The 25,167-nt window shown below is 44.1% G+C and overlaps 1 protein-coding gene across 2 annotated transcripts in view; it reads right to left on the bottom strand.

The window, feature by feature from the left end:
* Positions 1-25,167, bottom strand: part of AKAP12 (A-kinase anchoring protein 12) — a 101,798-nt gene that overhangs the window by 32,395 nt on the left and 44,236 nt on the right. For both annotated transcript variants that reach the window (XR_006217949.1, XM_042987321.1), the window contains exon 2: positions 12,712-12,826. Coding sequence is in view for 1 of the 2 variants with exons in the window: in XM_042987321.1 (XP_042843255.1) it covers positions 12,712-12,826 (115 nt within the window). In the remaining variant the exon portion in view is untranslated. The remainder of the gene's footprint in view (positions 1-12,711; positions 12,827-25,167) is intronic.

Genomic DNA, 25,167 nt, shown 5'->3' with positions numbered 1-25,167 from the left:
GGGGGGGGCGGGGTGGCCAGGGGGGACAAGCTGAAGGCAGACTTGGAACAATAATAGTTATTTACCCCTCCCCACCCCCAGAGCCCACTAGCATTCCGCATCTGTCCTCCTGAACCACGGTGTGAATCCCCAAGCAAGCAACATATACAACTTCCAATCTTCTAATAGCCGCATCAAAATGAATCTGAAAAAATGAGGTTAACCTAGTATCAACGTAATATTACGGCAACCTGTACTCAATATGAAAAATTACTAATGAGATAGTTTACGTTCCTTTTTTTTTTTTTGTACTAAGTCTTTGAAACCCAGTATGTATTTCACTCACAAAGCACAACTCAAATAGGATTAGCAAAATGTTCAAGTGCTATGTGGCTGCAGCACAGCTCTGAAACTACAAAATACTGAATGTTCCCCTCTTTCTGCGACTTTTCCAATGACAATCCTATCCTGCTTTAATCTCCTAGCCTTCTGGACAGAAATTACAAGACACCCAATCACAGAATTTCCCTCACTACTTCAGGGTCCAGTTTAGAGTTGACCCTTTCCACTCTCCTAGAATTATCTAGCATTAGCCCTGATCCTATAACAAGGCCCTTCCACTTCCCCATTACAAAGACTTCCATGCAGGAATCCTCCCTTGGTTTAGCACTTAAATAAATCTAACTTGGTTGGACTACAGATGAGTTCCTGGTGGCCTCAATGTGGCAAGGAATTAAATTCCCATTGATGGATTTAGTTGGTACACCTGTCTTTTCCATCGTCTCTTAATTTGTTAATATATTTGAGTTAATGTTTCAATCTATTACTTTTCCCACCAACTTTCATTATGAAAGTTGTGCTTTATGAAGCACATTATGAAAAAGTGCTTTCAATGATTTGTTTTCATCTAAAAGGTCAACTTACTAGTATATTTAGACCGGCTTCAAAAATAAATACAAAGCAAAAATTGACATTTGCAGGAGAAATATATTTAATCATGTAGTCACATGAATTACAATTTAGTTGCAAAGATGACTTTTTTTACAAATCTAGAGTGTGATAGTAAAAAGCATGTGCTTTTTTTTTTTTAAGTCAATGTAAAATTTACCGCTCAGATAAAGAGTAAATTCTGGATGACAGCAGGTTTAACTTCTACTCCCTCTAAGAAACATACTCCTGGATCACCAAGATTTAATGCATAAACTTCAAGTTCAGGAAAAGACAGAAAACGTAAGAAATTTGACGTGGTAACTGGTTTGACCCCCTCAATATACCCGCGTCCTAAGCTATCAGTGGAAAAAGTAATTCAATTTATGCTATAAAAGTCGCCTTTAAAAGCCTCAGACTGGGGCGCCTGAGTGGCTCAGTTGGTTGAGCGTCTGGCTTCGGCTCAGGAGCCAGGGGGCGAGGCAAATGGGAAGTTGTGGGGGGTTAAAAAAACATTTTTTTAACATTTATTTAGTTTTGAGAGGGTAGGAGGGGCAGAGAGCGAGGGAGACAGAGAATTCAAAGCAGGCTCTGTGCTGAGAGCCCGATCCTGACCTCAGCCGAAGTCTGTGGATCAACCGACTGAGCCACTCAGGCACCCCGGAAGTTGTTTTCAATGTACAGAAGTTCAGTTTTGCAAGATGAAAACGGTTTTGGAGATGGATAGTGGTGATGGCCGTACACGGGAATGTACTGAATGCCACCGATCTGGGTGCTTAAAAGTGGTTAGTGTGTGTCATTTTTTATTTAAAACAGAAAGACCCTAGGTCTCCCCTCCCACATTCTGCATAGCCAGACGCTCTTCACTTATCTACCCCAGAGGTGACTGGAGTGCACCTGAGTCTGGGAGGTGGGGGAACAGACGCTCAAAGGCACACCAAAGCCCACTGTCCTGAAAAGCAAGTGGAGTTTATGCACACCGCTCCCAGACTCTCCCCTACTAGGCTCCAAAGAGGAGACTGAACACTCCAGAAAACAAGAGTCTTCTTGGGGCAATTTGACCAGCCCAAGAAAAGAGATGTTAAGATCAACCAGATCACCTTTCGGGGATGGCCACGTTGTCCCAGTAACACAAGTCCTAAACAATTTTTAAATATGACAAAACAGCCCCTGAATCAGACATGTAACAAAAACACCTATTATAAAAGACCAAAAAAAAAAAAAAAAAAAGCAATTTGGAAGAGACTGAGGCTATGCAGAGAAATAAACTTTCAAAGAAATCCTCAGAGAGATATTGCAGCCAAGAAAAAACAGGATACTTCAAAAATGAATTGTTTAGGAAAAAAATCAGTTCTTAGAAATTAAAAACAAAAATAACAAAGTTAAATCTAGTCTTAAGACATTTTCCCAGAAAACAGAGCCAAATACAAAGAGATAAATAATAGGAAAAAAAGGTTTTGATTAGGACCATTCTCGAAGGTCTAAAATCTGAATAAGAGTAATTCCAAAAAGACAACAAAGAAAAAGAGAGGAATGGATGAAATAATTTCCCAGAAGCGAAGGGCATGGGTTTCTCGACTGAAAGAACTCCTAAGAACCCAGCTTGTTGGATAAATGGATTCACATGGAGATCCACTGTTGCAAGATTTCCAGAAGACTTTAAGAAACCATGAGCCATCCGAGGGATTAAGAAGCAGATTCCAATAGTGATACACGTATCAAGACAACACTGACAGAGTCCTAGCATGTTCGAGTGCATGAATGGAAATTAACACGACTGGGTGGATGTTTAAGGCTCACACTGGACACACATGAGAAAAATGCTTCTCTTCTGTAAAAAGTTCATTCCCTGAGCTTAGACAGTGAGGCCACTAGCTGGTGGCTCTGCAGGAAGCCACCAATGTACAAACTTAAAGCATCTTTCATTCATTTGTGACAGGCAATGATTTGGAACTAAGTGGAGGTCATCTTACTGTCATCTTCAGCTACTGCATCAAGTCATGCAAGGCTGTGTGCTTATGATCACGATGAGTGAAGGCCAAAGAGTGACTTTAATTCCAACATTAGAAATACATCAAAGTATATTGACATTTTCTTCCCTCTATTTGGCTTTAGTTCATTTAGCAACATCCTTGGTAAGGAGCCTCCTTCATTTGCTTCTCCATCAATGTACTTGTCTCCACTCCAAGCAATTCTTTCAGTACATCATTCTTGGTATAAAGCAAACCAAGTTCTCACGTTTTCAAGAGGCTGAGGGGCACCTGGGTGGCTCAGTCGATGGAGTGTCCGACTTCGGCTCACGTCATGATCTCACGGTCTGTGAGTTCGAGCCCCGCTTCGGGCTCTGTGCTGCCCGGAGCCTGGAGCCTGCTTCGGATTCTGTGTCTCCCTCTCTCTCTGCCCCTCCCCTGCTCATGCTCTGTCTCTCTGTCTCAAAAATAAACAAAAACATTAAAAAAATAAAGAAAGAAAGAAGCTGAGAAATAAACTCTTCTTCAAAAGCAGGAATATTTATTTTTATTTATTTTTAATTTTTTTAACGTTTTATTTATTTTTGAGACAGAGAGAGACCGAGCATGAACGGGGGAGGGGCAGAGAGACAGGGAGACACAGAATCCGAAGCAGGCTCCAGGCTCCGAGCCGTCAGCCCAGAGCCCGACTCGGGGCTCGAACTCACGGACCGCGAGATCGTGACCTAAGTCGAAGTCGGACGCTTAACTGAGCCACCCAGGCGCCCCAAAAAGCAGGAATATTTAAATTGAAACCCAGTTGTGCTTGGCAAGTTTCCATCAAGCACATGCATACTCGAAACATATAAGCACTGGCATTTTTCTTTAAACGTGAGACGGCTTATTTTCTCTGGAAATGTTTTGCCTAGAGAAGAAAAGATTAAAGGAAAGACAGGATAAATGTTTTCAAATACTTAGAGGGCTACCATGTGGAAAAAGGAGGTGAGTCCGTTCTATGTAGTTCCAGAAGGCAGTCCTGGGAACAGAGAAGAGCAGGTTTAAGCAGAAGAGCCGCCTGTATGGGGGGGGGCAGAAGCCTGGTCTAGACCACCTCCAAGTTCCCTTTCACCAAGGCCACTAAACCAGATTTTGCAGATCATGCAGGCAGGTGTTTGGGGCTGAACTGTGCCCTCTGCACAGTTAAAGCCTGAAACCCCCAGCATAGCAGAATGCGCCTGTATTTAGGGAGGTGATTAATTTAGAGAGAGATCCCGGTCATGGGCCAAATCCAACCTGACGGCATCCTTATAAAAAGCATGAGACACACCGAAGCCAGGGCTGTGCATACATAGGGGAAAGACTGAACACAGCCACAAGGAGAGCCAAGGAGAGGCCTCGGGGAAACTGAACCTGCTGACACCTTGAACTTGGGACTTCACAGCCTCGAGAGTTGTGAGAAAATAAATTTCTGTTTAAGCCACCTGTTCTGTACTATTTTGTTGGGGCAGCCCTTGGAAACTGATACAGCCCGATACAAGGATAACCGCCTTGGATTTGTCTGTCTCTAAACTCTGGTGTCCATGTTAAGACAGGTGAAAGCAGTTCATTCGATTAACTAAACCTCCTATATGTTGCTCTTCACCAAAAAGAACGGCATACATTGTTACTACCACACTATACTGACACTTCAAGGGTAGAAGCAGTTGGTAAAAATACAAAGTATGATATTCAGGAATAAGACCCACTGGACAGAATTTAAACTCAGAGACTGTATCTTCTGGAAGTTACCAAAGCATCCTTCTTTATATAACATAGGGACCTTGTGCTCGAGAATATACCATTGCTGGAACCATCCATCTGGGGGTTGCTATGTTAGGTGAAAATGGGATCGCTTTAGTTTTTTGAAGTTTATTTATCATCTCTCTATCCAACATGCAGCTTGAACTCACGGCCCCCAAATCAAGAGTCCTTCTTCCTCCACGCTCCTCCCTAAATTGGAACCGTTTTAAAAATGAGTCAGTCTTTGAGAAAGCATCTAAAAGATTGTCGTTCAATAAATGAAATGGCTAAAATAATGTATTGTTTCCAAATGGGCTTAGTCACAATTAAAGAACCATTAACCTTAGGCCACTTCAGTCCCTCCAAGGGAAAGGATCTGAATCTTGGCAACTAACGCAGACCAGCCTATAGACCGTCTCCCCTGTGTGTTTCCTCAAGTGGACCACAACGTTGACCCTGCTTAGTGGACTCAACCAGCCTCAAACCTACAGCTATTTATAGGTAAGTCTTAAGGTTACTGCAACTTAAGGTTGAATGCCCGTCTTCAGGACAAGTAGATATGGAATTTATCACTGTCACCCAGTGGGGCCATAACCAATCCTATTATATAATTTCAATCTTCCATACAGGGGGAAAGACATCACCGTGTGGCCACGTTTGTGAAGCTACGTATCTTTGTTTTGTACCTAAATGATTATCTGTTGAGACATCTTGATTTTCCCCTCTTGAACTTGTTCATTAAATTAAAATTTCAAATATAGAAGTAGACTTTTTTTTTAAGATTTTTTTTTTTTTACTTTTAAGTAATCCCTACAGGCGATGTGGGGCTCAAACCTAAAACCCCGAGATCAAGAGTGATATACTCCACCGACTGACCCAGCCATGTGCCCCAAATCTAGAAGATGCCTTTTAAGTTTGGACAAAAAGGGGGCGCCAGGGTGGCTGAGTCAGTTAAGCGCCTGACTTCGGCTCTGGTCATGAGCTCTGGGTCCTTGGGTTTGAGCCCCGCGTCGGACTCTGTGCTGACAGCTCAGAGCCTGGTGCCTGCTTTGGATTCTGTGTCTCCCTTTCCCTCTGCCCCTCCCCTGCTTATGCGCGCACACGCACCCGCTCTCTCTCACTCTCTCTCAAAAGTAAACAAACATTATAAAAAATTTTAAAAGAAGATCAGAGGAAAAAGAAAGTGTTTTCACAAAAGGGCATAATGGAATTACCAGGTAGATCCCCACCTGTCCAAGGTCACTTGGGTGTCTTCAGCAGCTAACCCATCATTTGGTTTTCAGTGTTTATATTACTGGTTAATTCTGATGTTACTCGGCCCTAGAATTTCAGAATTGGCTGAGGATGATTTTACATAGGGAAACTGATGATCAGTGAGATAAGGGGATACGTTCAACTCAAGGTGACACACACAAAAAAAACAGTGACTAAAACAGTGTCTGTCCCCATGTTTCTGTTGCCTAGAATATACTGAGCATAAAAAGGACCAGAAGTCCTTTCCTACTCCTTTCCTCATACTCCATACCCTGACCACCATTTTTCACGTTAGAAGGAATAATAAAGGTTCATTGCACTGTCAGACTTGAATATAGGAAGAAATTCTTCCCTATAAGGGTTAGCTGTTAATTACTAGGAAAAAAAAAAAACCTGGGGTGCCTGGGGGCTCAGTCAGTTAAGCTTCCGACTCTTGATTTAGGCTCAGGTCATGATCTCATGGTTTGTGAGATCAAGCCCCACGTTGGGCTCTCCGCCAGCACCTTGGGGACTGCTTGGGATTCTGTCTTGCCCCCTCTCTCTTCCCCTCCCTAGCTCACACGTGCACACGTGAGCTCTCTCTCACACGTCTCTCTCTCAAAATAAATAAATAAACATAAAGCAAAAAAACCCTGTGTTTCTTTAAAGATGAAAGCAGTAGTTATCTGTCAATGGCATAATTTCAGAGAGGCACTCTAAAAACATCCCTGTAAAAAACATGAATAAAAACCGGTTCCCAGAAACTGCAAACTACAGTACTCTCTTGCTGACGTTCAAGTCTTATTTTATGAGTGTTCCCTCTAGTTTTCAAAACATTACAAAACAGGATACAGCTTGAGAAAATGTCAGGCAATAACACTGTATTCGAACCAAAGCAGGGGTGGGAGGGATGCTCCTCTTTGTCTACTGAGCACTCACGAGGGATAGCATTCCTGAGTCCTCATTTCATCACGATCAACCCCTGGATAATCTAGAGTAAGCACCTGTAAGAACACGGCATGGTGTGCTGGGAAGGATCCAGCTCTGTTAGTGCCGATGCACCAAAGGAAAGGAGGTCTGGGGTAAATCCATTAAGTTGCACAAAGGTGAAAAACTAATAGGTCCTCCTCTCTCTCGAGTAAATGTTAACTCATTAGTTAATGTCAACTTAAACATGCCTTCATGTGTTCAAGTATTTGTTGAGCACTTACTATGTATCAGACACTGTTTAAGTATTTATTTATTTTTGGAAGAGCGCAAGCTGGGGAAGGGCGGGGGGGGGGGGTGGACAGAGGATCTGAAGCGGGCTCTGCACTGACAGGCTGGCAGCAGATGTGGGACCGTGAGATCATGACCTGAGCCGAAGTCGGATGCTCAACGATCTGAGCCACCCAGGTGCTCCCAGACAGTTCAGACTTGGGGGATTCAGCACTGAACCATATGGACTAGACCTCCCCCCCCGCCAAAAGAAATCTCTGCCTGTGGTTCCTGTATTTTAGCAGAAGTGGAGGCAAGAGACAGGCATAGTCAATGTGACATGTTGACAACCCAATGTGGGAAAAAATAAAGAGGAATGGAGGGTAGTAATTTGGGCAACAGGCATGACTTCGTGAGAATACTAACAAGGTCCCAATTATGTCATAAATTGAAATAGAAAAGGGATGGAATCCTGTTTCTTCACAGTTAAGAATGGTGGGGGGGGGGGGTCATCCTCTAACAAAGACTTGGAAAGGATCTTAGGTACTCACTGTCCAGATAAAGTTCTTAAGTGATCAAAAAGCAAAGAACTACCGGTAATTCCAGAATGGACTTTCTGTAAGGTAACAAGGTCCTCGGGGAAGGTTGTGATCACTTGGCAGTCAGTAACATTTTGGCTTTTCCGAATCCCAAAGGCACTAAACACCAGAATCTGGCAGGTTTCAAACAGCAAACTTAATAAAAGCTAAGACAGTGACATTAAGCACCATTAGGAAAACGAAATTGTCCGTAAGGTTGCAAATTAAGCTTCTAGATAACTTGAGCGATGGATACCCCATTTTTGTTATGGTATCGGGGAGACGATATCCAGATGCTGTAGCAAAGTGGAATCCTGCAGAATGTAAGAAACACATTCTCTAAAAGACTTCTGTTTTAAGTGACATTTGGGGTTTTCCTGTTTTAACATTTTTCTTGGCGTTTCCCAGGATCGCCTCTGGATCACAGCAATGACCCTCCTTACCGTTCTGATCAGCTTAACAAAGCTGGCTGCTGCTCGGGATGCTGCTGGCTCCAGAGTGGCAAATGTCAGGAGCAGAGCCCCGACTACCGCTCCATTGCCGCTGGTGTAAACATCCTCATTCGGGGCACGCGACCAGTATAAACGCACACGTGAACAAAAATTTAAAAGCAAAAAAAGATTTGTTTATTCACAAAAACAAATGTGACCTGTGGAGACGGAAAAATCATGGCATTCACGTGCTTTATAATGTTTGCTGTGTCTGCTTTGCAGAAAGGCAAATCTCAAAGAGGAAACAGAAATGACTGCCTTATAAATGATAAGTCCAAATGCATGAAGATCTGAAACAATCAATCGATAATATGCACACGGCAATGAGTGGAGTAGGTACTTTATTTCATAAAAATATATCATCTAAATAAGGAAGGTCTTAAGTTTTTTGATTTTGTAATATTGAATTTTCCCGTCTGGAAAAAAAAAATAATCTGTGCAACAGATACCAAGGCTACAATTTTTTTTTTTTTTTTTTTTTGAGTCGGAAAGTTTTAATTTGCAAAAGTTTTAAATCTAAAATTGGACCTGGACCAATTTGTAATGTTTTAAAAATCATTCTTGCTGAGGCATTTAATTCATAGAAAATCCGTAAGCCACAGACTATAAAAAAATGACAGTTTGGGACAGAGAGGGCTCTTTATTTTATTTTAAATTTTTTTTTAACGTTTATTTATTTTTGAGACAGAGAGAGACAGAGCATGAACGGGGGAGGGTCGGAGACAGGGAGACACAGAATCTGAAACAGGCTCCAGGCTCTGAGCTGTCAGCACAGAGCCCAACGCGGGGCTTGAACTCACTGACCGCGAGATCATGACCTGAGCCGAAGTCGGACGCTTAACCAACTGAGCCACCCAGGCATCCCGAGAGGGCTCTTTAAAAATCTTTTCAACAGAAGCAGATTTTCCATAGAACTAATGGCACTCGTGCAACCACTGTGAATGCTGGGGATAGCATGACATGATAAAATTTTTTTTTCTTTTTTTTTTTTAAGTTTATTTTGAGAGAGAGAGAGAGCGAGAGCGAGAGAGAGAGAGAGAGAGAGAGAGCGAGCATGTGAACCAGGGAGGGGCAAACAGAGAGGAAGAGAGAATCCCAAACATACCCCGTGCTGTCAGCACACAGCCTGACGCAGGGCTCGATCTCATGACCACAAGAACACGACCTGAGCCAAAATCAAGAGTCAGATGCTTAACCGACTGGGCCACCCAGGCACCCCAACAGAATTTTCTAATTGGGAAAAGGTTGCGGTTCTACAGAAGCAGTTTTGATAAATGGTAAACCATCCAAAAAGAATTCAGAAGGGGTAAATCTCCAAGGCTAAAGTAGTTTGTTGTGAATTGTTTTTTTTTTTTTTTTAATAATTATTTTTGTTTTCAACTCAGATTGTCTGCTTTCTAAAAGATGGCCCGTGAAATTACATAATCTTCAAGTCCTCTACAAAATACCTATATACATATTTAACCCTGCTGCACAGATTAGCATTTAGGAAGAAGTTCCTTTTTTGTGTCATTTATGGAAAGTTTACAAGGAAACAGGATTCCGTTTTCATTCGAGGAAGAAGATTGGTTCTGAATTACCACTATTCCTGGTTTCAGCAAGAAAACAAGCAAGTTAAGGTCAGAAAATATTCTGGCTCTGTCTAAATATAGTCAGCCACTTTAATTTTTTTTTTTTTTTTATTTCTGAGAGAGAAAGAAAGAGAGAGAGAGCAAGCAGGGAAGGGGCAGAGAGAGAGAGAGAGAGAGGGGAGACACAGAATCTAAAGCAGGCTCCAGGCTCTGAGCTGTCAGCACAGAACCCAATGCGGGGCTTGAACCCACAACCTCGACATCATGATGTAAGCCGAAATCAGATGCCTGACAGGCTGAACCACCCAGATGCCCCTTGGCCACTTTAAGTTAAAAACCCTCTAGCAGGGGGCACCTGGGTGGCTCAGTCTGTTAAGCACCCAACTTCGGCTCAGGTCATGATCTCCCGGTTTCTGAGTTCGAGCCCCACGGTGAGCTCTGTGTGGACAGGTCAGAGCCTGGAGCCTGCTTCTGATTCTGTGTCTCTCTCTGTCCCTCCCCCACTCACACTCTGTCTCTTCTGTCTCCCTGTCTCAAAAATAAACAAACATTAAGAAACCTCTAGCAGGAATGGCCCTTGTTCACAGTTTTCTCCCGTTAATTGATCCATTTATGGCAGAACCAACACTGTTGGTCAATTCTCCAAGGGAACAAGACGGGTCAGATCTATTCTTACTGTTGTGGACAGGAGTGGAAACCCAGGTCCCTCAAATCCTACAAATAAGTGTTACACACCAAATCATGCCTTTGTTTACATTATCATAAGCATCGCTGGGGAAGAGATTTTCTGGAAATAACCATCAAATATAGCCTTAGGCTATCACTGCCCAAAAGAAAAGCATGAAAAAATATTTTTTAATAATTTGCCCTAAAGACTGTCCGTATTTACAGTGCCAGGCAAGTAAAAGGGAGAAGAAAAAAAACCAGGGGTACCAAGCTCCTTTGGAGACCCTAATAAGTCAATGAATGACAGTTCATCGTAAAAGCAGGGCCTCAGGTGGTGGCCTTTGCAGCCCTAGGCCCCCTGCCTGTCTTTTCGTAGGTGACAAGGCCTTTTCAGGCCTTTTGAAGGGCAAGGTATATTAATTGCCGCTTTTCTTGCAGGGAGGTATTGGATATTTGCTAGAGCCCCAAGGCCATGATCAGAAGCCTAGGTCAGCTCAGGGAGACAATGGAATGATCTTCTGCTAAGGCATGTCCTTGATCCTTCTCTGCCTTCTGCTGATCACATCCATCGGCCAGCGTCAGATAGGAAGCCTGCCTGACCCAGGCTCTCCCTTGGTGGTGTATTTCAGTGATCCCACATTGCTACTAAATATTCCTCAAGTGCACTCTGCTTTCACAGCCCGGTTATCTAGTACACTTTCCTTGCTGGTTTTTCATTCTATTCTTTGCTCAGAAGACACTGTCCTAACAGACAAGGCTTTGGACATGCTCAGCACAGTGAAGGCACAGCAGTTAAGAGTTCACGCTTGAGAATCTGCTGATCTGGGTTTGAACCTTGAGAACAATAGTACCCGCCTCATTAAAGACCACACTGCACAAAAGGCACAGATCCAGGACCCAGAGGAAAAGCTTGCGAAGTGTTGGCTGTTATTATTCTACTCACTTTGGCTCTCATCCCTTGTCAACAAACCTAACCCCTACCCTGCCTCCGTCCCCAGATCTTATCCACCCTTGGATCTCAAATGATTGCACCACCAGAACTAAGGGCAGCTCTCACTCCTTGCAAAACTCACATGATAACCACCACGCTGCTTTGTCTTAACCTTCCTTTGATCCTTCTACAGACCCGCTTCTTGTCGTCCCCCCAACCCCGCCACCAGTGGTGGGTCGTTTCTCAGTTTGTTCATCTTCCCTGAAGCACCGAGCACAGTTGGCTTGGCCATAGAAGGCTCCCAACCTGCTGTGGCTTGACTCGATTCAAAAGTTGCCATGGGAAGGACAAAGCCCGGGCCTTTGGAATTTGAGTTGGGGCCATTCCAATTATTTTGGTAGAGATGATTTGAAACTTTCACACCGGGTCATGCAAATCCTCCCTTCTGTGAGACTGTATATATTTCTAACGTTATATTGTGCCTGTGGTGTTATATAAAGATCAGTATTCCCACCAACTTCAAAAGCAGCTCGCTGCTTGAAGTAGCTACATGGGGGTATTGAGCAAGAAGAGAAACAGGTTCCACATGTTAGGAGAGTCTCATTTAACCAAGGCCATAGCCAGTCTCCTCTCACGGGGCTTTCCCCTACATTTGTCTTATTTATGTTGCATAGAAGACACAATTCACTGCATGCCAAATCATCATTTCATATATCTTCTAGAGTGGTTGTGAAATTATCCCTTTGTTTACGATTGAATGGAAGGAGAAGACAGAGGAAGTTTCTTCTTCAACCTGTAGCCCTTCCACAGAGAAGGGTGCTCGGTCAAGGTACTTGATTCTGACCCTAATGACCCTAAACCATGGTCCTTGCTACCTCACGGGGGCTGACTCGAACTAGGTGACAATGTGGTGAAAGATTCGCTTTCTAGTAACCACCCCCGTGGGACCTGGTAGTCTCAAGAGCTAGAAAACACGCAACATATCGTAGCCTGAGCAAAGAGAAGCGTGCATCCTGAAACATACACAACTAGAAAAATCTGTGCGAGAGGAGGCTACTCTCCAGAGTGAGAGAAACTGACTCTTAAAGCAACCACGACCCTGGGGTTTCCAACAAGAATTCACAGGAAAGCCAGTGAACACCAGACGAGTAGTTGAGAGAAGGCAAAAAAAAAAGTTCCAGATAAAAATATCTAAGAAACATGAAACGTGACTTCACTCCTACACCTAAGTATAGAGAAATATTTCCCTTTGGAACCCATTGATCGCTTTTGTTGTCGAAATCAGGCAACCCCAGGCGGGATGTTCTATATTCTTCCCAGGCCTGTTTTCCTTGTTTTCCGCGGATTCGCTGCAGGTGTCGTCCACCCTCCAGTCCCTGCTTCTGCCCAGAGCCCGAAGAGGCAGCTTACCATCTGTGACAGGGACTTCTTCTTCCTGGCCATTCAGGGCTCCCTCCTGGGGGCTGAAATCTTCTTCCTCAGCTAAGCCATTGGCAGGAGACAGCTGACCATTCTTCTGGAGGAGCTACACGGAAAACAAAACCATGTAAACTTCAGTGACGATGAAGATTTAAGTCTTTTAATACGCTGCATGATCCCGCTACCTTACAAAAGGTCCCGGGCGCAGATACGGCTTTGCATCAGGGTAAATGTGTGCACCACTCCATCCATTCACTCACCTAAATGCCATCCCTGACATACATCCCAGTCCTATTGAATATACAACAAGTAAGTCAGGTGTGGTCCCAGCCCCCTTGAGCTTACAAACTTCTATCAAAAGCAGACTTCCAAGAAAAAAATGTTGTTTTCTCTAAAGCAACGTTTTTCCTTGTGTTTAGATGCAGGTTATACATTTGACCAGAATATACCTAAGTGACAATATGACCTTCTCAGGAGAAAGGGCAGACATGTAAATAAACAATTATGGAAACTGTCATGGTGGAGAAACACAAGTCACAATAAACAGAGGAGCCCCAACCTATGGGGTGTTGGGAGAAAAGGGAGTACGGATAAAGCTGAGACTGAAGTTCCCACGTGATGGGCGTATGAGAAAAGAAAGGTGCAGGGGAGGCAGAGAAGGGAGGCAAATTAGGAACCCCATGGTTTGAAGACCAGTATACTCAGAGACAAGAGAACAAAGAAGAGATGCGTCACACATGCTTTTCCGAGTCAGTTTTTTCTTTAAAATGTTACTAAAATGGACATCGGTCCTCTAACCCAGAGAATACCCTAGGCAATTGATGTTTTCAGTTGCAAAAATAGTAGACATATGATATACCGTTATTTTGTTTTAATGTTTATTTATTTCTGAGACAGAGACAGACAGAGCATGAACAGAGCATGAGCAGAGAGAGAGGGAGAGAGGGAGACGAAGAATCCGAAGCAGGCTCCAGACTGATCTGTCAGCACAGAGCCCAACACGGGGCTCGAAGTCACGGACCGGGAGATCATGACCTGAGCTGAAGTCGGATGCTCAACCGACTGAGCTACCCAGGCGCCCCTATGTTATTATTATTATTATTATTTTTTAAACCTGAGAATATAGGTAAAAAGTGTTAAGGCTATTACAAAAATAGCTCAATAACCATTTAGGAACCTCAGGATGTCAACAATGCTTTACAATCTGCACACATTTCCCAGTATATGAAAACCAATGTAGGCAGGTGGTGTTATTTCCATTTCACAGCAGGGAACACTGGAACCCAGTGGGATCACAGAGGGTGGGGGTTGGTGGGCCACAGATCCCACAGCTCAGACGGAAGCACCACAGCCCGAAGGCCAGCACTCCCCACCAAGAACTTCCAGGGTTTTTTCCACAGCACTACAGATTGCTGAAGGACCTGTTGCGGTGCGTAACGATAAAATGGCACTAAGAGGGGTGCCTGGGTGGCTCAGTCGGTTGAGCGTCCGACTTCGGCTCAGGTCATGATCTCACGGCTCGTGAGTTCGAGCCCCGCGTCGGGCTCTGTGCTGACGGCTCGGAGCCTGGAGCCTGCTTCGGATTCTGTGTCTCCCTCTCTCTCTGCCCCTCCCCTGCTCATGCTCTCTCTCTCCCGGTCTCAAAAATAAATAAAAACATTAAGAAAAAAATTAAAAAAAAAAAAAAAATGGCACTAAGAGTATTCCGCAGGCTCCAGACCCACCCACCCCAAAGAAATCTCCGGGCCCAGCACTCCCCTTGGCATCAGTCCGTGCTGCTTACAGGCTAGCAGAGCACATTGGGCAAACCACTGACTTTGATCGGAGCCTTGAAGGGACAGCAGGTTCAGCAGGTTCAAGACACGTCAATCGGGAAGTCTTGAACTGAGCTAAATTGATTTCACCTGGCTCCCAGCAAAGCTGCCCTTCGGCGGCACGGGCTGCCTCCCGAAATCATATCACTGCACTTGAATACTTACTCCACAAATGGAAGAGTCGGCTTCAAAATGCCCACGCTGAGTCTACTTATGAGAATGCTCAGATCGCATTTCCACTTAAAGTCTGCTCTTACCAAACTATGAAAGATAGGAGTCTGAAATGAAACCTAAAGACAAAAGTGGGGGTGGGGGGTGGGGAGGGAGGTCTCCACAATGCCCATTAGCAAAAAGGTCAGCGTGTAAGAGTATTTGGACTAAATATCACTGGTTATGTGAACACGTCCAAGTCAGATTTGATTAGCGACGTGAAGGAGAGGCAGGAGGAAAGCAGGGAACGTATATTATTGCGAGCCCCGCAGAAATCCAGTGGATCTTCAATTTAAAAAATGCTTGATGTGCACCATGATGAGCAAACTAAATGGGGAACGTGAGAAAGCAGTGTGTTGTCTTCAGTTTATTTATTTATTTTGAGAGACAGAGACAGCATGAGTAGGGGAGGGGCAGAGAGAGAGAGAGAGAGAGAGAGGAATAGAGAGAGAGAATCCCAAGCAGGCTCAGTGCTGCCAGCACAGGGCCCCAGGCAGGGCTTGAGCTCACGAAACCACAAGACTGTGCATGACCTGAGCCAAAACCAAGAGTCGGCCGCTCAACGGACTGAGCCACCCAGGCGCCCCAAGAAAGCAGTTTTAATGCCTCAATTTTTCAATGCAATACACGTTGGGCAACTGTGCCCCTTGTTTAGGAACCAACAGTTTGAAGTTTTACCGTTTAGAGTCCTACAGAATTTCTATAATTCCTGGAAGCGTTCTCATAATTCTTTACAAATTGTCAAACCCAAGCTATCTTTACCCAGAGCCAAACTGAGTGTTTTTAAATGCAAAACATCTACAGGACACAGGCACAAACTTTCCTCTCCTCGTACATGTTACATACATATAATGAAGTACATTAAATAACATCAGATGAGTCTTAAAATCTGACATTACTTGCTAGCCCTCCTTATACCCAAAGTGTGATGATTATGGATTAGTTACATCCAGTGACCACAGGACCCTGTCCCTATTTCCAAAAAGCAGTTGATGGATTAACGTTGGTACCAGACAATATATGACAGGGATATTATTGAAACTGAGTTTTGAGCCAATTTTGTTACATGCATAGCTTGAGTCTCAAAGCAAATGGACCACCCAAGCTTTGACCCCCACGGGTGATACCCCCCAAGTGAACATTCACAGCCCAGGAGACACCAACACTCCACACAAAAATGGGACCTCATTCCTAGCCATATTCGGATATTTCCACCATTCTGTGTTTTGCTTAGAGATGCTGTTTACATAATCTTGTAGAAGGAAAAACTCACTTTTGTCTGTGACAAAAAGTGTTTTTGTTTTCCTTTTTTTCCCAACCCCAACCATTTACATAGTTGATACTATTGTTAAAGGTTCAGGTGCTTCTGAGAGTTACCAATAAATTAAGGTCACCTCAAATTGTAAGAAACCTAACCCACTGTTCCTTAACATTTAAGTCCTTTCTGCCTTTTTTTATGTGTATATGTATTCATAAGCATTTTTTAAAAAGGGAGAATACATGCTTTTTTATGCCTGATTATTTCATACATAGTGGATGCATTTCGTTGTCAATTAGCACCTATCTGAGTTGTCCTCAGCCATTCTCTTTTGTCTGTAATTCAAATGCCCACAGAAGACAAGCATTGATTTATCAGTTACACTGAAGGAGGCAGTCGCACAACTTAGTGACACGGGAGGTGAATGTCGAAGCCAGATGTAGCGTCACGGGTCATCTGCTTCAGGGAGGAAAGCAGTGTCGGGACTCAAGTTTCCAGAAAAGAAAAAGCAGAAAGTTCTATTCCATTCTTTCATTCTGAAGCTTCCTCACTCAGCTTTCTCCAACCCTTCTGTACTTACTTCTACACTTGTACAAACACAGAGATAGACACTAGACTTAAAAGACATGCTCTCGGGGCGCTTGGGTGGCTCAGTCGGTTAAGCGGCCGACTTCAGCTCAGGTCACGATCTCGCGGTCCGTGAGTTCGAGCCCCGCGTCGGGCTCTGGGCTGATGGCTCAGAGCCTGGAGCCTGCTTCCGATTCTGTGTCTCCCTCTCTCTCTGCCCCTCCCCTGTTCATGCTCTGTCTGTCTCTGTCTCAAAAATAAGTAAAAAAAAACGTTAAAAAAAATTAAAAAAAAAAAAAAAAAAAGACATGCTCTCTGCATTTGAACATCGTGAGCACCAGAAAACCTCTATTCCCACTGGATCTGTGCTTCAAAAAGTGTAAACGCCTCTTTTGAGCAAATCAAAACCCTAAATGTTTTCAAGCTTATATCCTTTGAGTGGGTCAGCCAGAGTTTATTCCCGTGAAGCATTCCCACATTACGACTGAACAAGCTTTAAAAAACATCTCAGTGCCTCCAGCAGCAGTATTTTCCTCTCGTTCCTGTAAGAACAACTGCGGAATCTCCAAAATGGCAGCCGGGCCACTGCAGAAAGAAACTACCAGACTTCGTTCCTCCTCCTCCTCCTCCACAGGACCGCCCGCGACTTGCTCTGAGCCCCTTTGCAGAGTAAGCAGTGGGAGTCTCAAGCTCTTTTCTCTCTTTTTTAAGGTTTTATTTTTAAGCAGTCTCTACCCCCGACATGGGGCTGAAACCCACAACCCTGAGGTCAAGGATCACACACTCCGCTGATGGAGCCAGCCAGGGGCCCCAGGAGAATTAAGCTCTTTAATGAATGAGTTAAACAATGAACCAAACAGCTGGGCTCTCGACAGCTCTCGGGATGTTGGGGGTAGAGGGGATCTTTCACCACAGAAGTGACCCTCGTTGTCTATGTTCTCATTGGATGATCAGCTGACCATCACAGGTGACACTGCCCCCCACAGTCCTGCCCTGCTTGCAGTAAATGAGGTTCCAACCAGTGCAATTCTGGCAAAGCCCCAGAAACGGAACGTTAGGTGGATGTGAGCGGGAGCAACCAGAAGCGAGTCAGTATGACAGGGACACACGCACAAACGATCTGGGAAAAAAAAAGATGATCTGGGGGGATTTTAAATCCCTGGCAAAACTTGTAAGGAAAACTCTTCCATGTCTTTTTCTCCATTCTAATATAGAGCATTTTGAAGGAAACCTTTAAAACTGTCAAATATGGGGCGCCTGGGCGGCTCAGTCGGTTGAGCGTCCGGCTTCGGCTCACGTCATGATCTCACGGTTCGTGGGTTCGAGCCCCGCGTCGGGCTCAGTGCTGACAGCTCGGAGCCTGGAGCCTGCTTCGGATTCTGTGTCTCCCTCTCTCTCTGCCCCTCCCCCGCTCGTGCTCTGTGTCTCCCTCAAAAATAAACATTTAAAAAAAAAAAAAAAAATAAATAAATAAATAAAAATAAAATTGTCAAATAGAAGAAAACAGAGATGAGACTATCATTCCGTAAACAATGTCTTTGGGAAGCCATTTGGAAATAGCCAGAAACAATCGGAATGTGCATACCCACCCACCACATTATCCTAGCAGACATGGCTTTCCCTCCTTACGCAGGTATAGGGACAATGATACACAACACACAACCCACATAACAGCATCGAAGGGAACGCCGTCAACCTAGACACCCCGACATAGGTAGATGTCTCCAGTTTAAGTGGGAAAAGCAAGTCATAGAGCATGTTTGATTCCTTTACGTGTTTAAAATAAGACAAAAATAGGGGCGCCTAGGTGGCTCAGTTGGTTAAGCGTCCGACTTCGCTCAGGTCATGATCTCACAGTTTGTGAGTTCGAGCCCCGCGTCAGGCTCTGTGCTGACAGCTCGGAGCCTGGAGCCTGCTTCGGATTCTGTGTCTCCCTCTCTCTCTGCCCCTCCTCGGCTCATGCTCTGTCTCTCCAACACAAATAAACATTTAAAAAAAAAAATTTCTTTTTTAATAGAAAAAAAAATAAGACAAAAATAACCCACTTATAGGGAGGGAGAAAGAGAAGGATGGGGATGGGAGGGCTCCCTCGGATGTTTGTATAAGCATTAAAAAAAAACTGTAATAACATTACACAAAATCTTTAACAAATGCTGCCTCTGGAATTTTAGTTATTCTGCCCTTTGCAAGGGTGTTGGGGAAGAGACACAGTTTTGTTTTGCTTTGTTTGAGGCATAACTAATATATATTATATGAAGGCATGGCTTCCTTTTTATTTACTTTATCATTGCAAAGGTGAAAATGCTTTGAAACTTAAAATCCAGATTCTGAGGCTATCACATGCTAATAACCTGGCTTTCCAGGGTTCACAAATCTTTTCAGATCCTCTGAGCAATGGACCAAACTGATCCCATGGACCTTTCACCCATCTGTTCACATGATCTCCAAATGTGATTACCATTTAAATAACCTCCTCGGCCACACCATTAACCAAAAATATTGACGAAGACACAGCCAAGACTATCACAGCTCTACACCAGGCTACCCGAGGCTCCCGATATATTAGTACATGTATTATGGACCCATATCACCAATGTCGTTTATATACATTTGCTAATTTAACCGTCCACCTTAAGGAAACTCTTATCATCACCCCCACTTTATGGCCAGCAGAAGGGGAGAGGTACTGCACCCAAGGGGCTGAGCCAAGGTGTGGGGAAGCCGGGACTCACCCCAGGTGACCTGAGCTGCACACACGGCCTAACGCGAGCATGTTCTGCTTCGGCACTGAGTTTCTTAAGAGCAGAATTTCTGATTGAAGGAAAAAACCCCAGTCAATCCATTCCACAAAAGTGACACAGGCTGTAAGAATACAAATCATTGTCGGGGCACCTGGGTGGCTCTGTTGGCTGAGCGACCGACTTCGGCTCAGGTCACGATCTCACAGTTCGTGGGTTCCAGGCCTGCATCAGGCTGGCTGCTGTCAGTGCAGAACCTGCTTCAGATCTTCTGTGCCCCCCTCTCTCTCTGCCCCTCCCCTGCTCACACACTCTCTCTCAAAACTGAATAAACATTTATTTAAAAAAAAAAAAAAAAAGGCATCGTGACAATACCAGCCAGCCTGGGTTATGTTTAAGCTCAAAGTTTCCTTCTAATTTAGAGGTCAATTACAGAACACCAACAGAATTATGGGTTTTGAAAGGTTTGCTTTTCTTTTAAAAAGTAACCATTTTTATTTCAAACTAATCTAAGTAGAAAGCTATGCAAATCCAACTCTAAACATGATATAAACCGTTAGGCCAGAGAGTAAGGCACAGAAGAGGAGACACTTTACTTAATTAAATTAAATGGATCTAATTCCTACAGTTAAGGTCACTGCAAAAAACACGATGAGGACAGAAGGCAAAAGATTACAAAAATTAACTTAAGAAATAATTCTAAATATCCAAAATTTAGGGCATGGTTATAGTGCATCTTGCAGGCATTAAAAATACTACCTACAAAGTGTATGTAATAGTATGGGGATGTACTTAATGTTGTAATATTCAATTTAAAGAGCAAACATAACAGTTATACATATAAAATGATTACAAATACATACAAGAACATACTGTAAAACAGCAACATTACCATACTGTTCATACTGCAATATATCAAAGTATCACTGAGGAAGGAACCATGAATATTTGATACCCTCTATTTTTCTACTTTTCTTTCTTTTTTTAAATATTTATTTATTTTTGAGACAGAGAGACAGAGCCTGAGTGGGGGAGGGGCAGAGAGAGAGGGAGACACAGAAGCCAAAGCAGGCTCCAGGCTCTGAGCCATCAGCACAGAGCCCGGTGCGGGGCTTGAACCCACGAGCCGTGAGATGACCTGAGCCGAAGCTGGACGCTCAACCAACGGAGCCACCCAGGCACCCCTATTTTTCTACTTTTCTATGTTCTGATGTTTCTGTGTTCTATGTTTCTATGTTATGTTCTTTATCTAAGTAACATGATGATTTTTACAACTGGGTGGTGGGAGAGCTTTTCCTTCACTGGATATTCTGTTTCGGTTTGTTTATTTTTAGAATGGGCAAGAGGCCGCTAAGAAAATTTTGCTTTACAGGGAAGCATTGTAATTCTAATTTCTACCAGTCACATGAATTTCATGAGAAAACAGAACTGCTTTAAGACAGAAATGCAACAGTGAAGTCCTATTTCAGGCATTTGGTCATGCAAACTAATCCATATTCCCTCAAGTGTAGAGAACACAGCGGGCTCAGAAGCAGGCTCAGAAGCAGAGTGGAGAACTGGGTACTGGTACTCTCTGGGGCAAGATTAAGTACCTCATTTTGGCATTTTAGAATTGTCCCCTCATTGTCTCAGGCTGAAACGTGGTGGGGTTCCTTCCAGGCCAGCAAATGGGAGGTGGCTAGGAGAGCGGGGTCTGATCTGTGGCTTTGGGCCACATGTTTTAGCCTCTCCTACCTCCCTTTCTCTGTAAAAATGGGATAAGAATTCATTTTTATCTACCTCACAGAGTATCTGGGGCATCCCCGACACGTTCTTAATAAGTCCACTACTAACCTAAGCTGCAGCTGCTTTTATTATGCCATTTGCTGTCATAAGTGTGATCTAATGGGGCTCCTGGGTCTCTCAGTCGGGCAAGCGTCCGACTCTTGATTTTGGCTCAGGTCATGATCTCGTGGTTCGGGAGTTCGAGCCCCACATCCGGCTCTGCGCGCTCTTCTTGCCCTCTCTCTGCTCCTCCCCCACTTGTGCCCTCTCTCTCTCTCTCTCTCTCCAAATAAATAATTTAACTTAAAATATATATATAAAATAAAGGGAACTATTGTCCCAGGCCCACATCCCCCCTACAAAATGAACGCTTCAAGTGGCACCCGGGTGACTCAGTCAGTTAAGCGTCGGACTTCAGCTTAGGTCATGATCTCACCATCTCATGGCTTGTGGGTTCGATCCCTGCTTTGGGCTCTGTGCCGACAGTTCAGAGCCTGGAGCCTGCTTCGAATTCTGTGTCTCCCTCTATCTCTGCCAACCCCAGCCCCTTGTGCTGTCTGTCTGCCTGTCTGTCTCTCTCTCTCTCTCTCTCTCTCTCTCTCTCTCAGAAATGAATAAACATTAAAACATTTTTTAAAAAAAGAAAGTTTCAAGAGTTCTTTCTGGATTGGTCCACACTCTGCACTCAACACAACATTTAGCATAAAGGCTTGTAAGCCTTCTAGTTGTCTAATGGTCTGGGTAGGAAAAGAGGGGCAAGGCAGTTGACATAAAGGTCTAAGCAGAGGAGAGACACCCGAGTTGTTTTTTGTTTTGTTTTGTTTTGTTTTGTTTTTTTAACCACAGGAAGTATGGAGGAAACAGCAAACGGCACAGTATGGCTCCTGTTAGCTATGGAACTTGACCTCTGAGCTCATTCTCCAAATTATATACATGGGGACTAAGACCATCTTGGTTTTCAGATCGTCTTGAGTTTCAAATGAAGTAATATTTGGGAAAGCTCTCCTCAATTGAAAAGCTGTCGGAAGCCGCTGTGTCTCAGTCCATTTGCCCAAATCCACCCGTGATCTACTCCAGTATTTTTCTATCACGCTAGAGCCAACTTTTAAGAAATTTTCCTCATGTTTGCAGTGAGGAGGGTGTCGAAGGAAGCAGCATTCGATTTGAAACAAGGGGATCCTGGGGCGCCTGGGTGGCTCAGTCGGTTAAGCGTCCGACTTCAGCCAGGTCACAATCTCGCGGTCCGTGAGTTCGAGCCCCGCGTCAGGCTCTGGGCAGATGGCTCGGAGCCTGGAGCCTGTTTCCGATTCTGTGTCTCCCTCTCTCTCTGCCCCTCCCCCGTTCATGCTCTGTCTGTCTCTGTCTCAAAAATAAATAAACGTTAAAAAAAAAAAAATTTTTTTTTGAAACAAGGGGATCCAACAAAATTAGACACAGCCATGTGTCTACAGAAAATGTATCTCACAATACCCGATCTTACACACAAAACAGGGTTACAGCTCAAGACGCAGGGCACCCCTCTAGTAAGCAGGCCAGAGCTTTGGAATAAACTTGGTCAAGAGGAAACGCTGACTCAAGACATGTAAGCTCTTTTGCCCGGGGTTGTTCCTGGTGGGTCTGACCCTCAGGTAGCAAAACACAATTATCCTGCTGTGAGCAGGAGACCGTACAGGACCCTCCCCACCACCACATGTATACATGGCTGCATGGGGATTAATGAGCCCATCTGTCAACGCCGCTTAAAAAGTTGACCATCTTGGGGCGTTTGGCTGGCTCAGTTGTTAAGAGCATGCAACCCTTGATCTCAAGGTCATGAGTTCAAGCCTCAATTTGGAGGCAGAGCTTACATAAAGGTTAAAAAAAAAAAAAAAAATTGACCATCTTTATGGCTGAAGACTTATTTCACACAAGTCAACAGCCATAGCTCCAAACATTATATTCACTCTAGAACCAAAATGTCCAAACAGCACATACCTGAATATGGTGAAACCATTTCATCCCTCCCTTTTAGGAAACACAAGCACAAAGAGAATTTCAGAAATTATTTTAAAATTTCTAGAAATTGGAGGGGCTGGGTGGCTCACTTAAGCATCTGAATTTGGCTCAGGTCATGATCTCACTTTTGGCAGGTTCAAGCCCTGCGTCAGGCTCTGTGCTGGCAACTCAGAGCCTGGAGCCTGCTTCGAATTCTGTGTCCCCTTCTCTCTCTGCCCCTCCCCTGCTCACCCTGTGTGTGTGTGTGTGTGTGTGTGTGTGTGTGTGTGTGTCTCTCTCTCTCTCTCTCTCTCTCTCTCAAAAATAAACCTTAGGGGTGGCATGGGTGATTCAGTCAGTTAAGCGTCTGACTTCGGCTCAGGCCATGATCTCGTGGTTCGTGAGTTCAAGCCCCGCGTCGGGCTCTGTGCCAACAGTTCAGTTTTAAATAAACTAGAAAAAAATTTTAAACAAAAATTTAAATTTCTAGAAATAAGCTGAAGGCTAAATATAGAAACTGATGACTCCATCAGTAATCCATGTTTATAAAAAATTTTCACGAGCTACAGCCCTAGTTTTTGAAAGCTAATTCGATTGGATTCTTGAATCCCTCTAGGCCTTCCCCTACAGCCATGCTCCCAACAAGTTAGCCTTAAGAGGCTGTCTCCACCCCAAGGACACTCCACCTCCGAGTTGCAGAAATAAAACGTACGAGAACGAGAGTGGTAAAAAGGTTTTTCTTTTTAAGATTCCCAAAAAGTTCAATTCTGTAAAGTCTGACAAAGTCTTCAGCTATTAGGTTTATAATGACGGGTCTGCAGACACCAGATCTTGTATTTGTTTTAAGAGAAGCAAATATAACGTAAAAATCACAATCTGACAAAATTAAGATTGGTAACATGTTGGTCACAGCTGACGCTGGTGGATGGGTACAGGTGTTTGTTGTATTATTCTGTATTCCATGAATCTAGAAAAGATGCATGGCGATTCACAAAACGATACAAAAAACAAAAACAAAAAAAAAGGAGGCCCTTAAACTAGCAAGCCTTTAAAAGAGAGAAAAGAAGTGCTTCTCATGTTTCAGAGTATTGTATAAACGCCGCACCAAAAGCTCTTCATACCACATGAAATCGAGAACAGTATATAGTCGGGGGCAAGAGTGATTCTAGTGACCGCTAAAAACGAGATGTCCTTATCTGAGAAATGACCTTAGGAGATCTCTGCCTGATCCTGATTTTCCTCCTGAAAAATGCCCTGCTGTAGGTGAGGCGGCAATTCCACGTCTTAAAAGACTAATGCCCTGGGGGGCACCTGGGAGGCTCAGTCAGGTGAGCCACCGACTACGCTCAGGTCATGATCTCAGGTTCACGAGTTCGAGCCCTGCGTCAGGCTCTGTGTTGACCGCTCAGAGCCTGGAGCCTGCTTCAGAGTCTGTGTCTCCCTCTCTCTCTGCCCCTCCGCGTCGGGCTCTGTCTCTCTCTCTCTCTCAAAAATAAATAAACATTAAAAAACATTTTTTAATACCTTAAAGTTGTAAGATGCCCTGAAACACCCGATCTCGAAATAAAACCTCTGCTTGCTTTTAATTCCGCGCTATTTCTTCCCACTCCTGTATTCAGCAAAACAAAACCAACAAACAAAAGTATCTCCTTACTGGTTGGTGACACCGAACATGACTGAGTTAATCTGAAGTACCCAGAAAAGGGGGTGGGCATGTCGGCACCATCCGCTAGAGTCAATGGGGCTCCCTACCCGCCAGCCTCACGGAAAGAAAACACACCGTCCGTCCAACTGATCAGGCTTTTGAAATATCAATACTCAGTACACCAGGCGTTATCAAATGTCATTGTACCAGGCATTATCTCAGAAGTATGCTGGGCTCAAATGATGTTGGGAAAACTCTCTGTAGTGTGCATTCTGAACCACTAGGGAGGAAATCATTGCAAGTTTTTCTAAGATTTTATTTTTAAGTAATCTCTGCACCCAACATGGGGCTCGAACTTACAACCCCAAGATCAAGAGTCGCTCGCCCTACCAACTGAGCCAGCCAGGCGCCCCACTGTAATGTTTTCTAAAATGACCTGCCCACCTCGTAGACCCGCAATTATTAACAACCCGCGTT

This window comes from Panthera tigris, chromosome B2, assembly GCF_018350195.1.
Source record: "Panthera tigris isolate Pti1 chromosome B2, P.tigris_Pti1_mat1.1, whole genome shotgun sequence".
Taxonomy (NCBI): Eukaryota; Metazoa; Chordata; class Mammalia; order Carnivora; family Felidae; genus Panthera; species Panthera tigris.
This window is presented reverse-complemented; position numbering and strand designations above follow the sequence as displayed.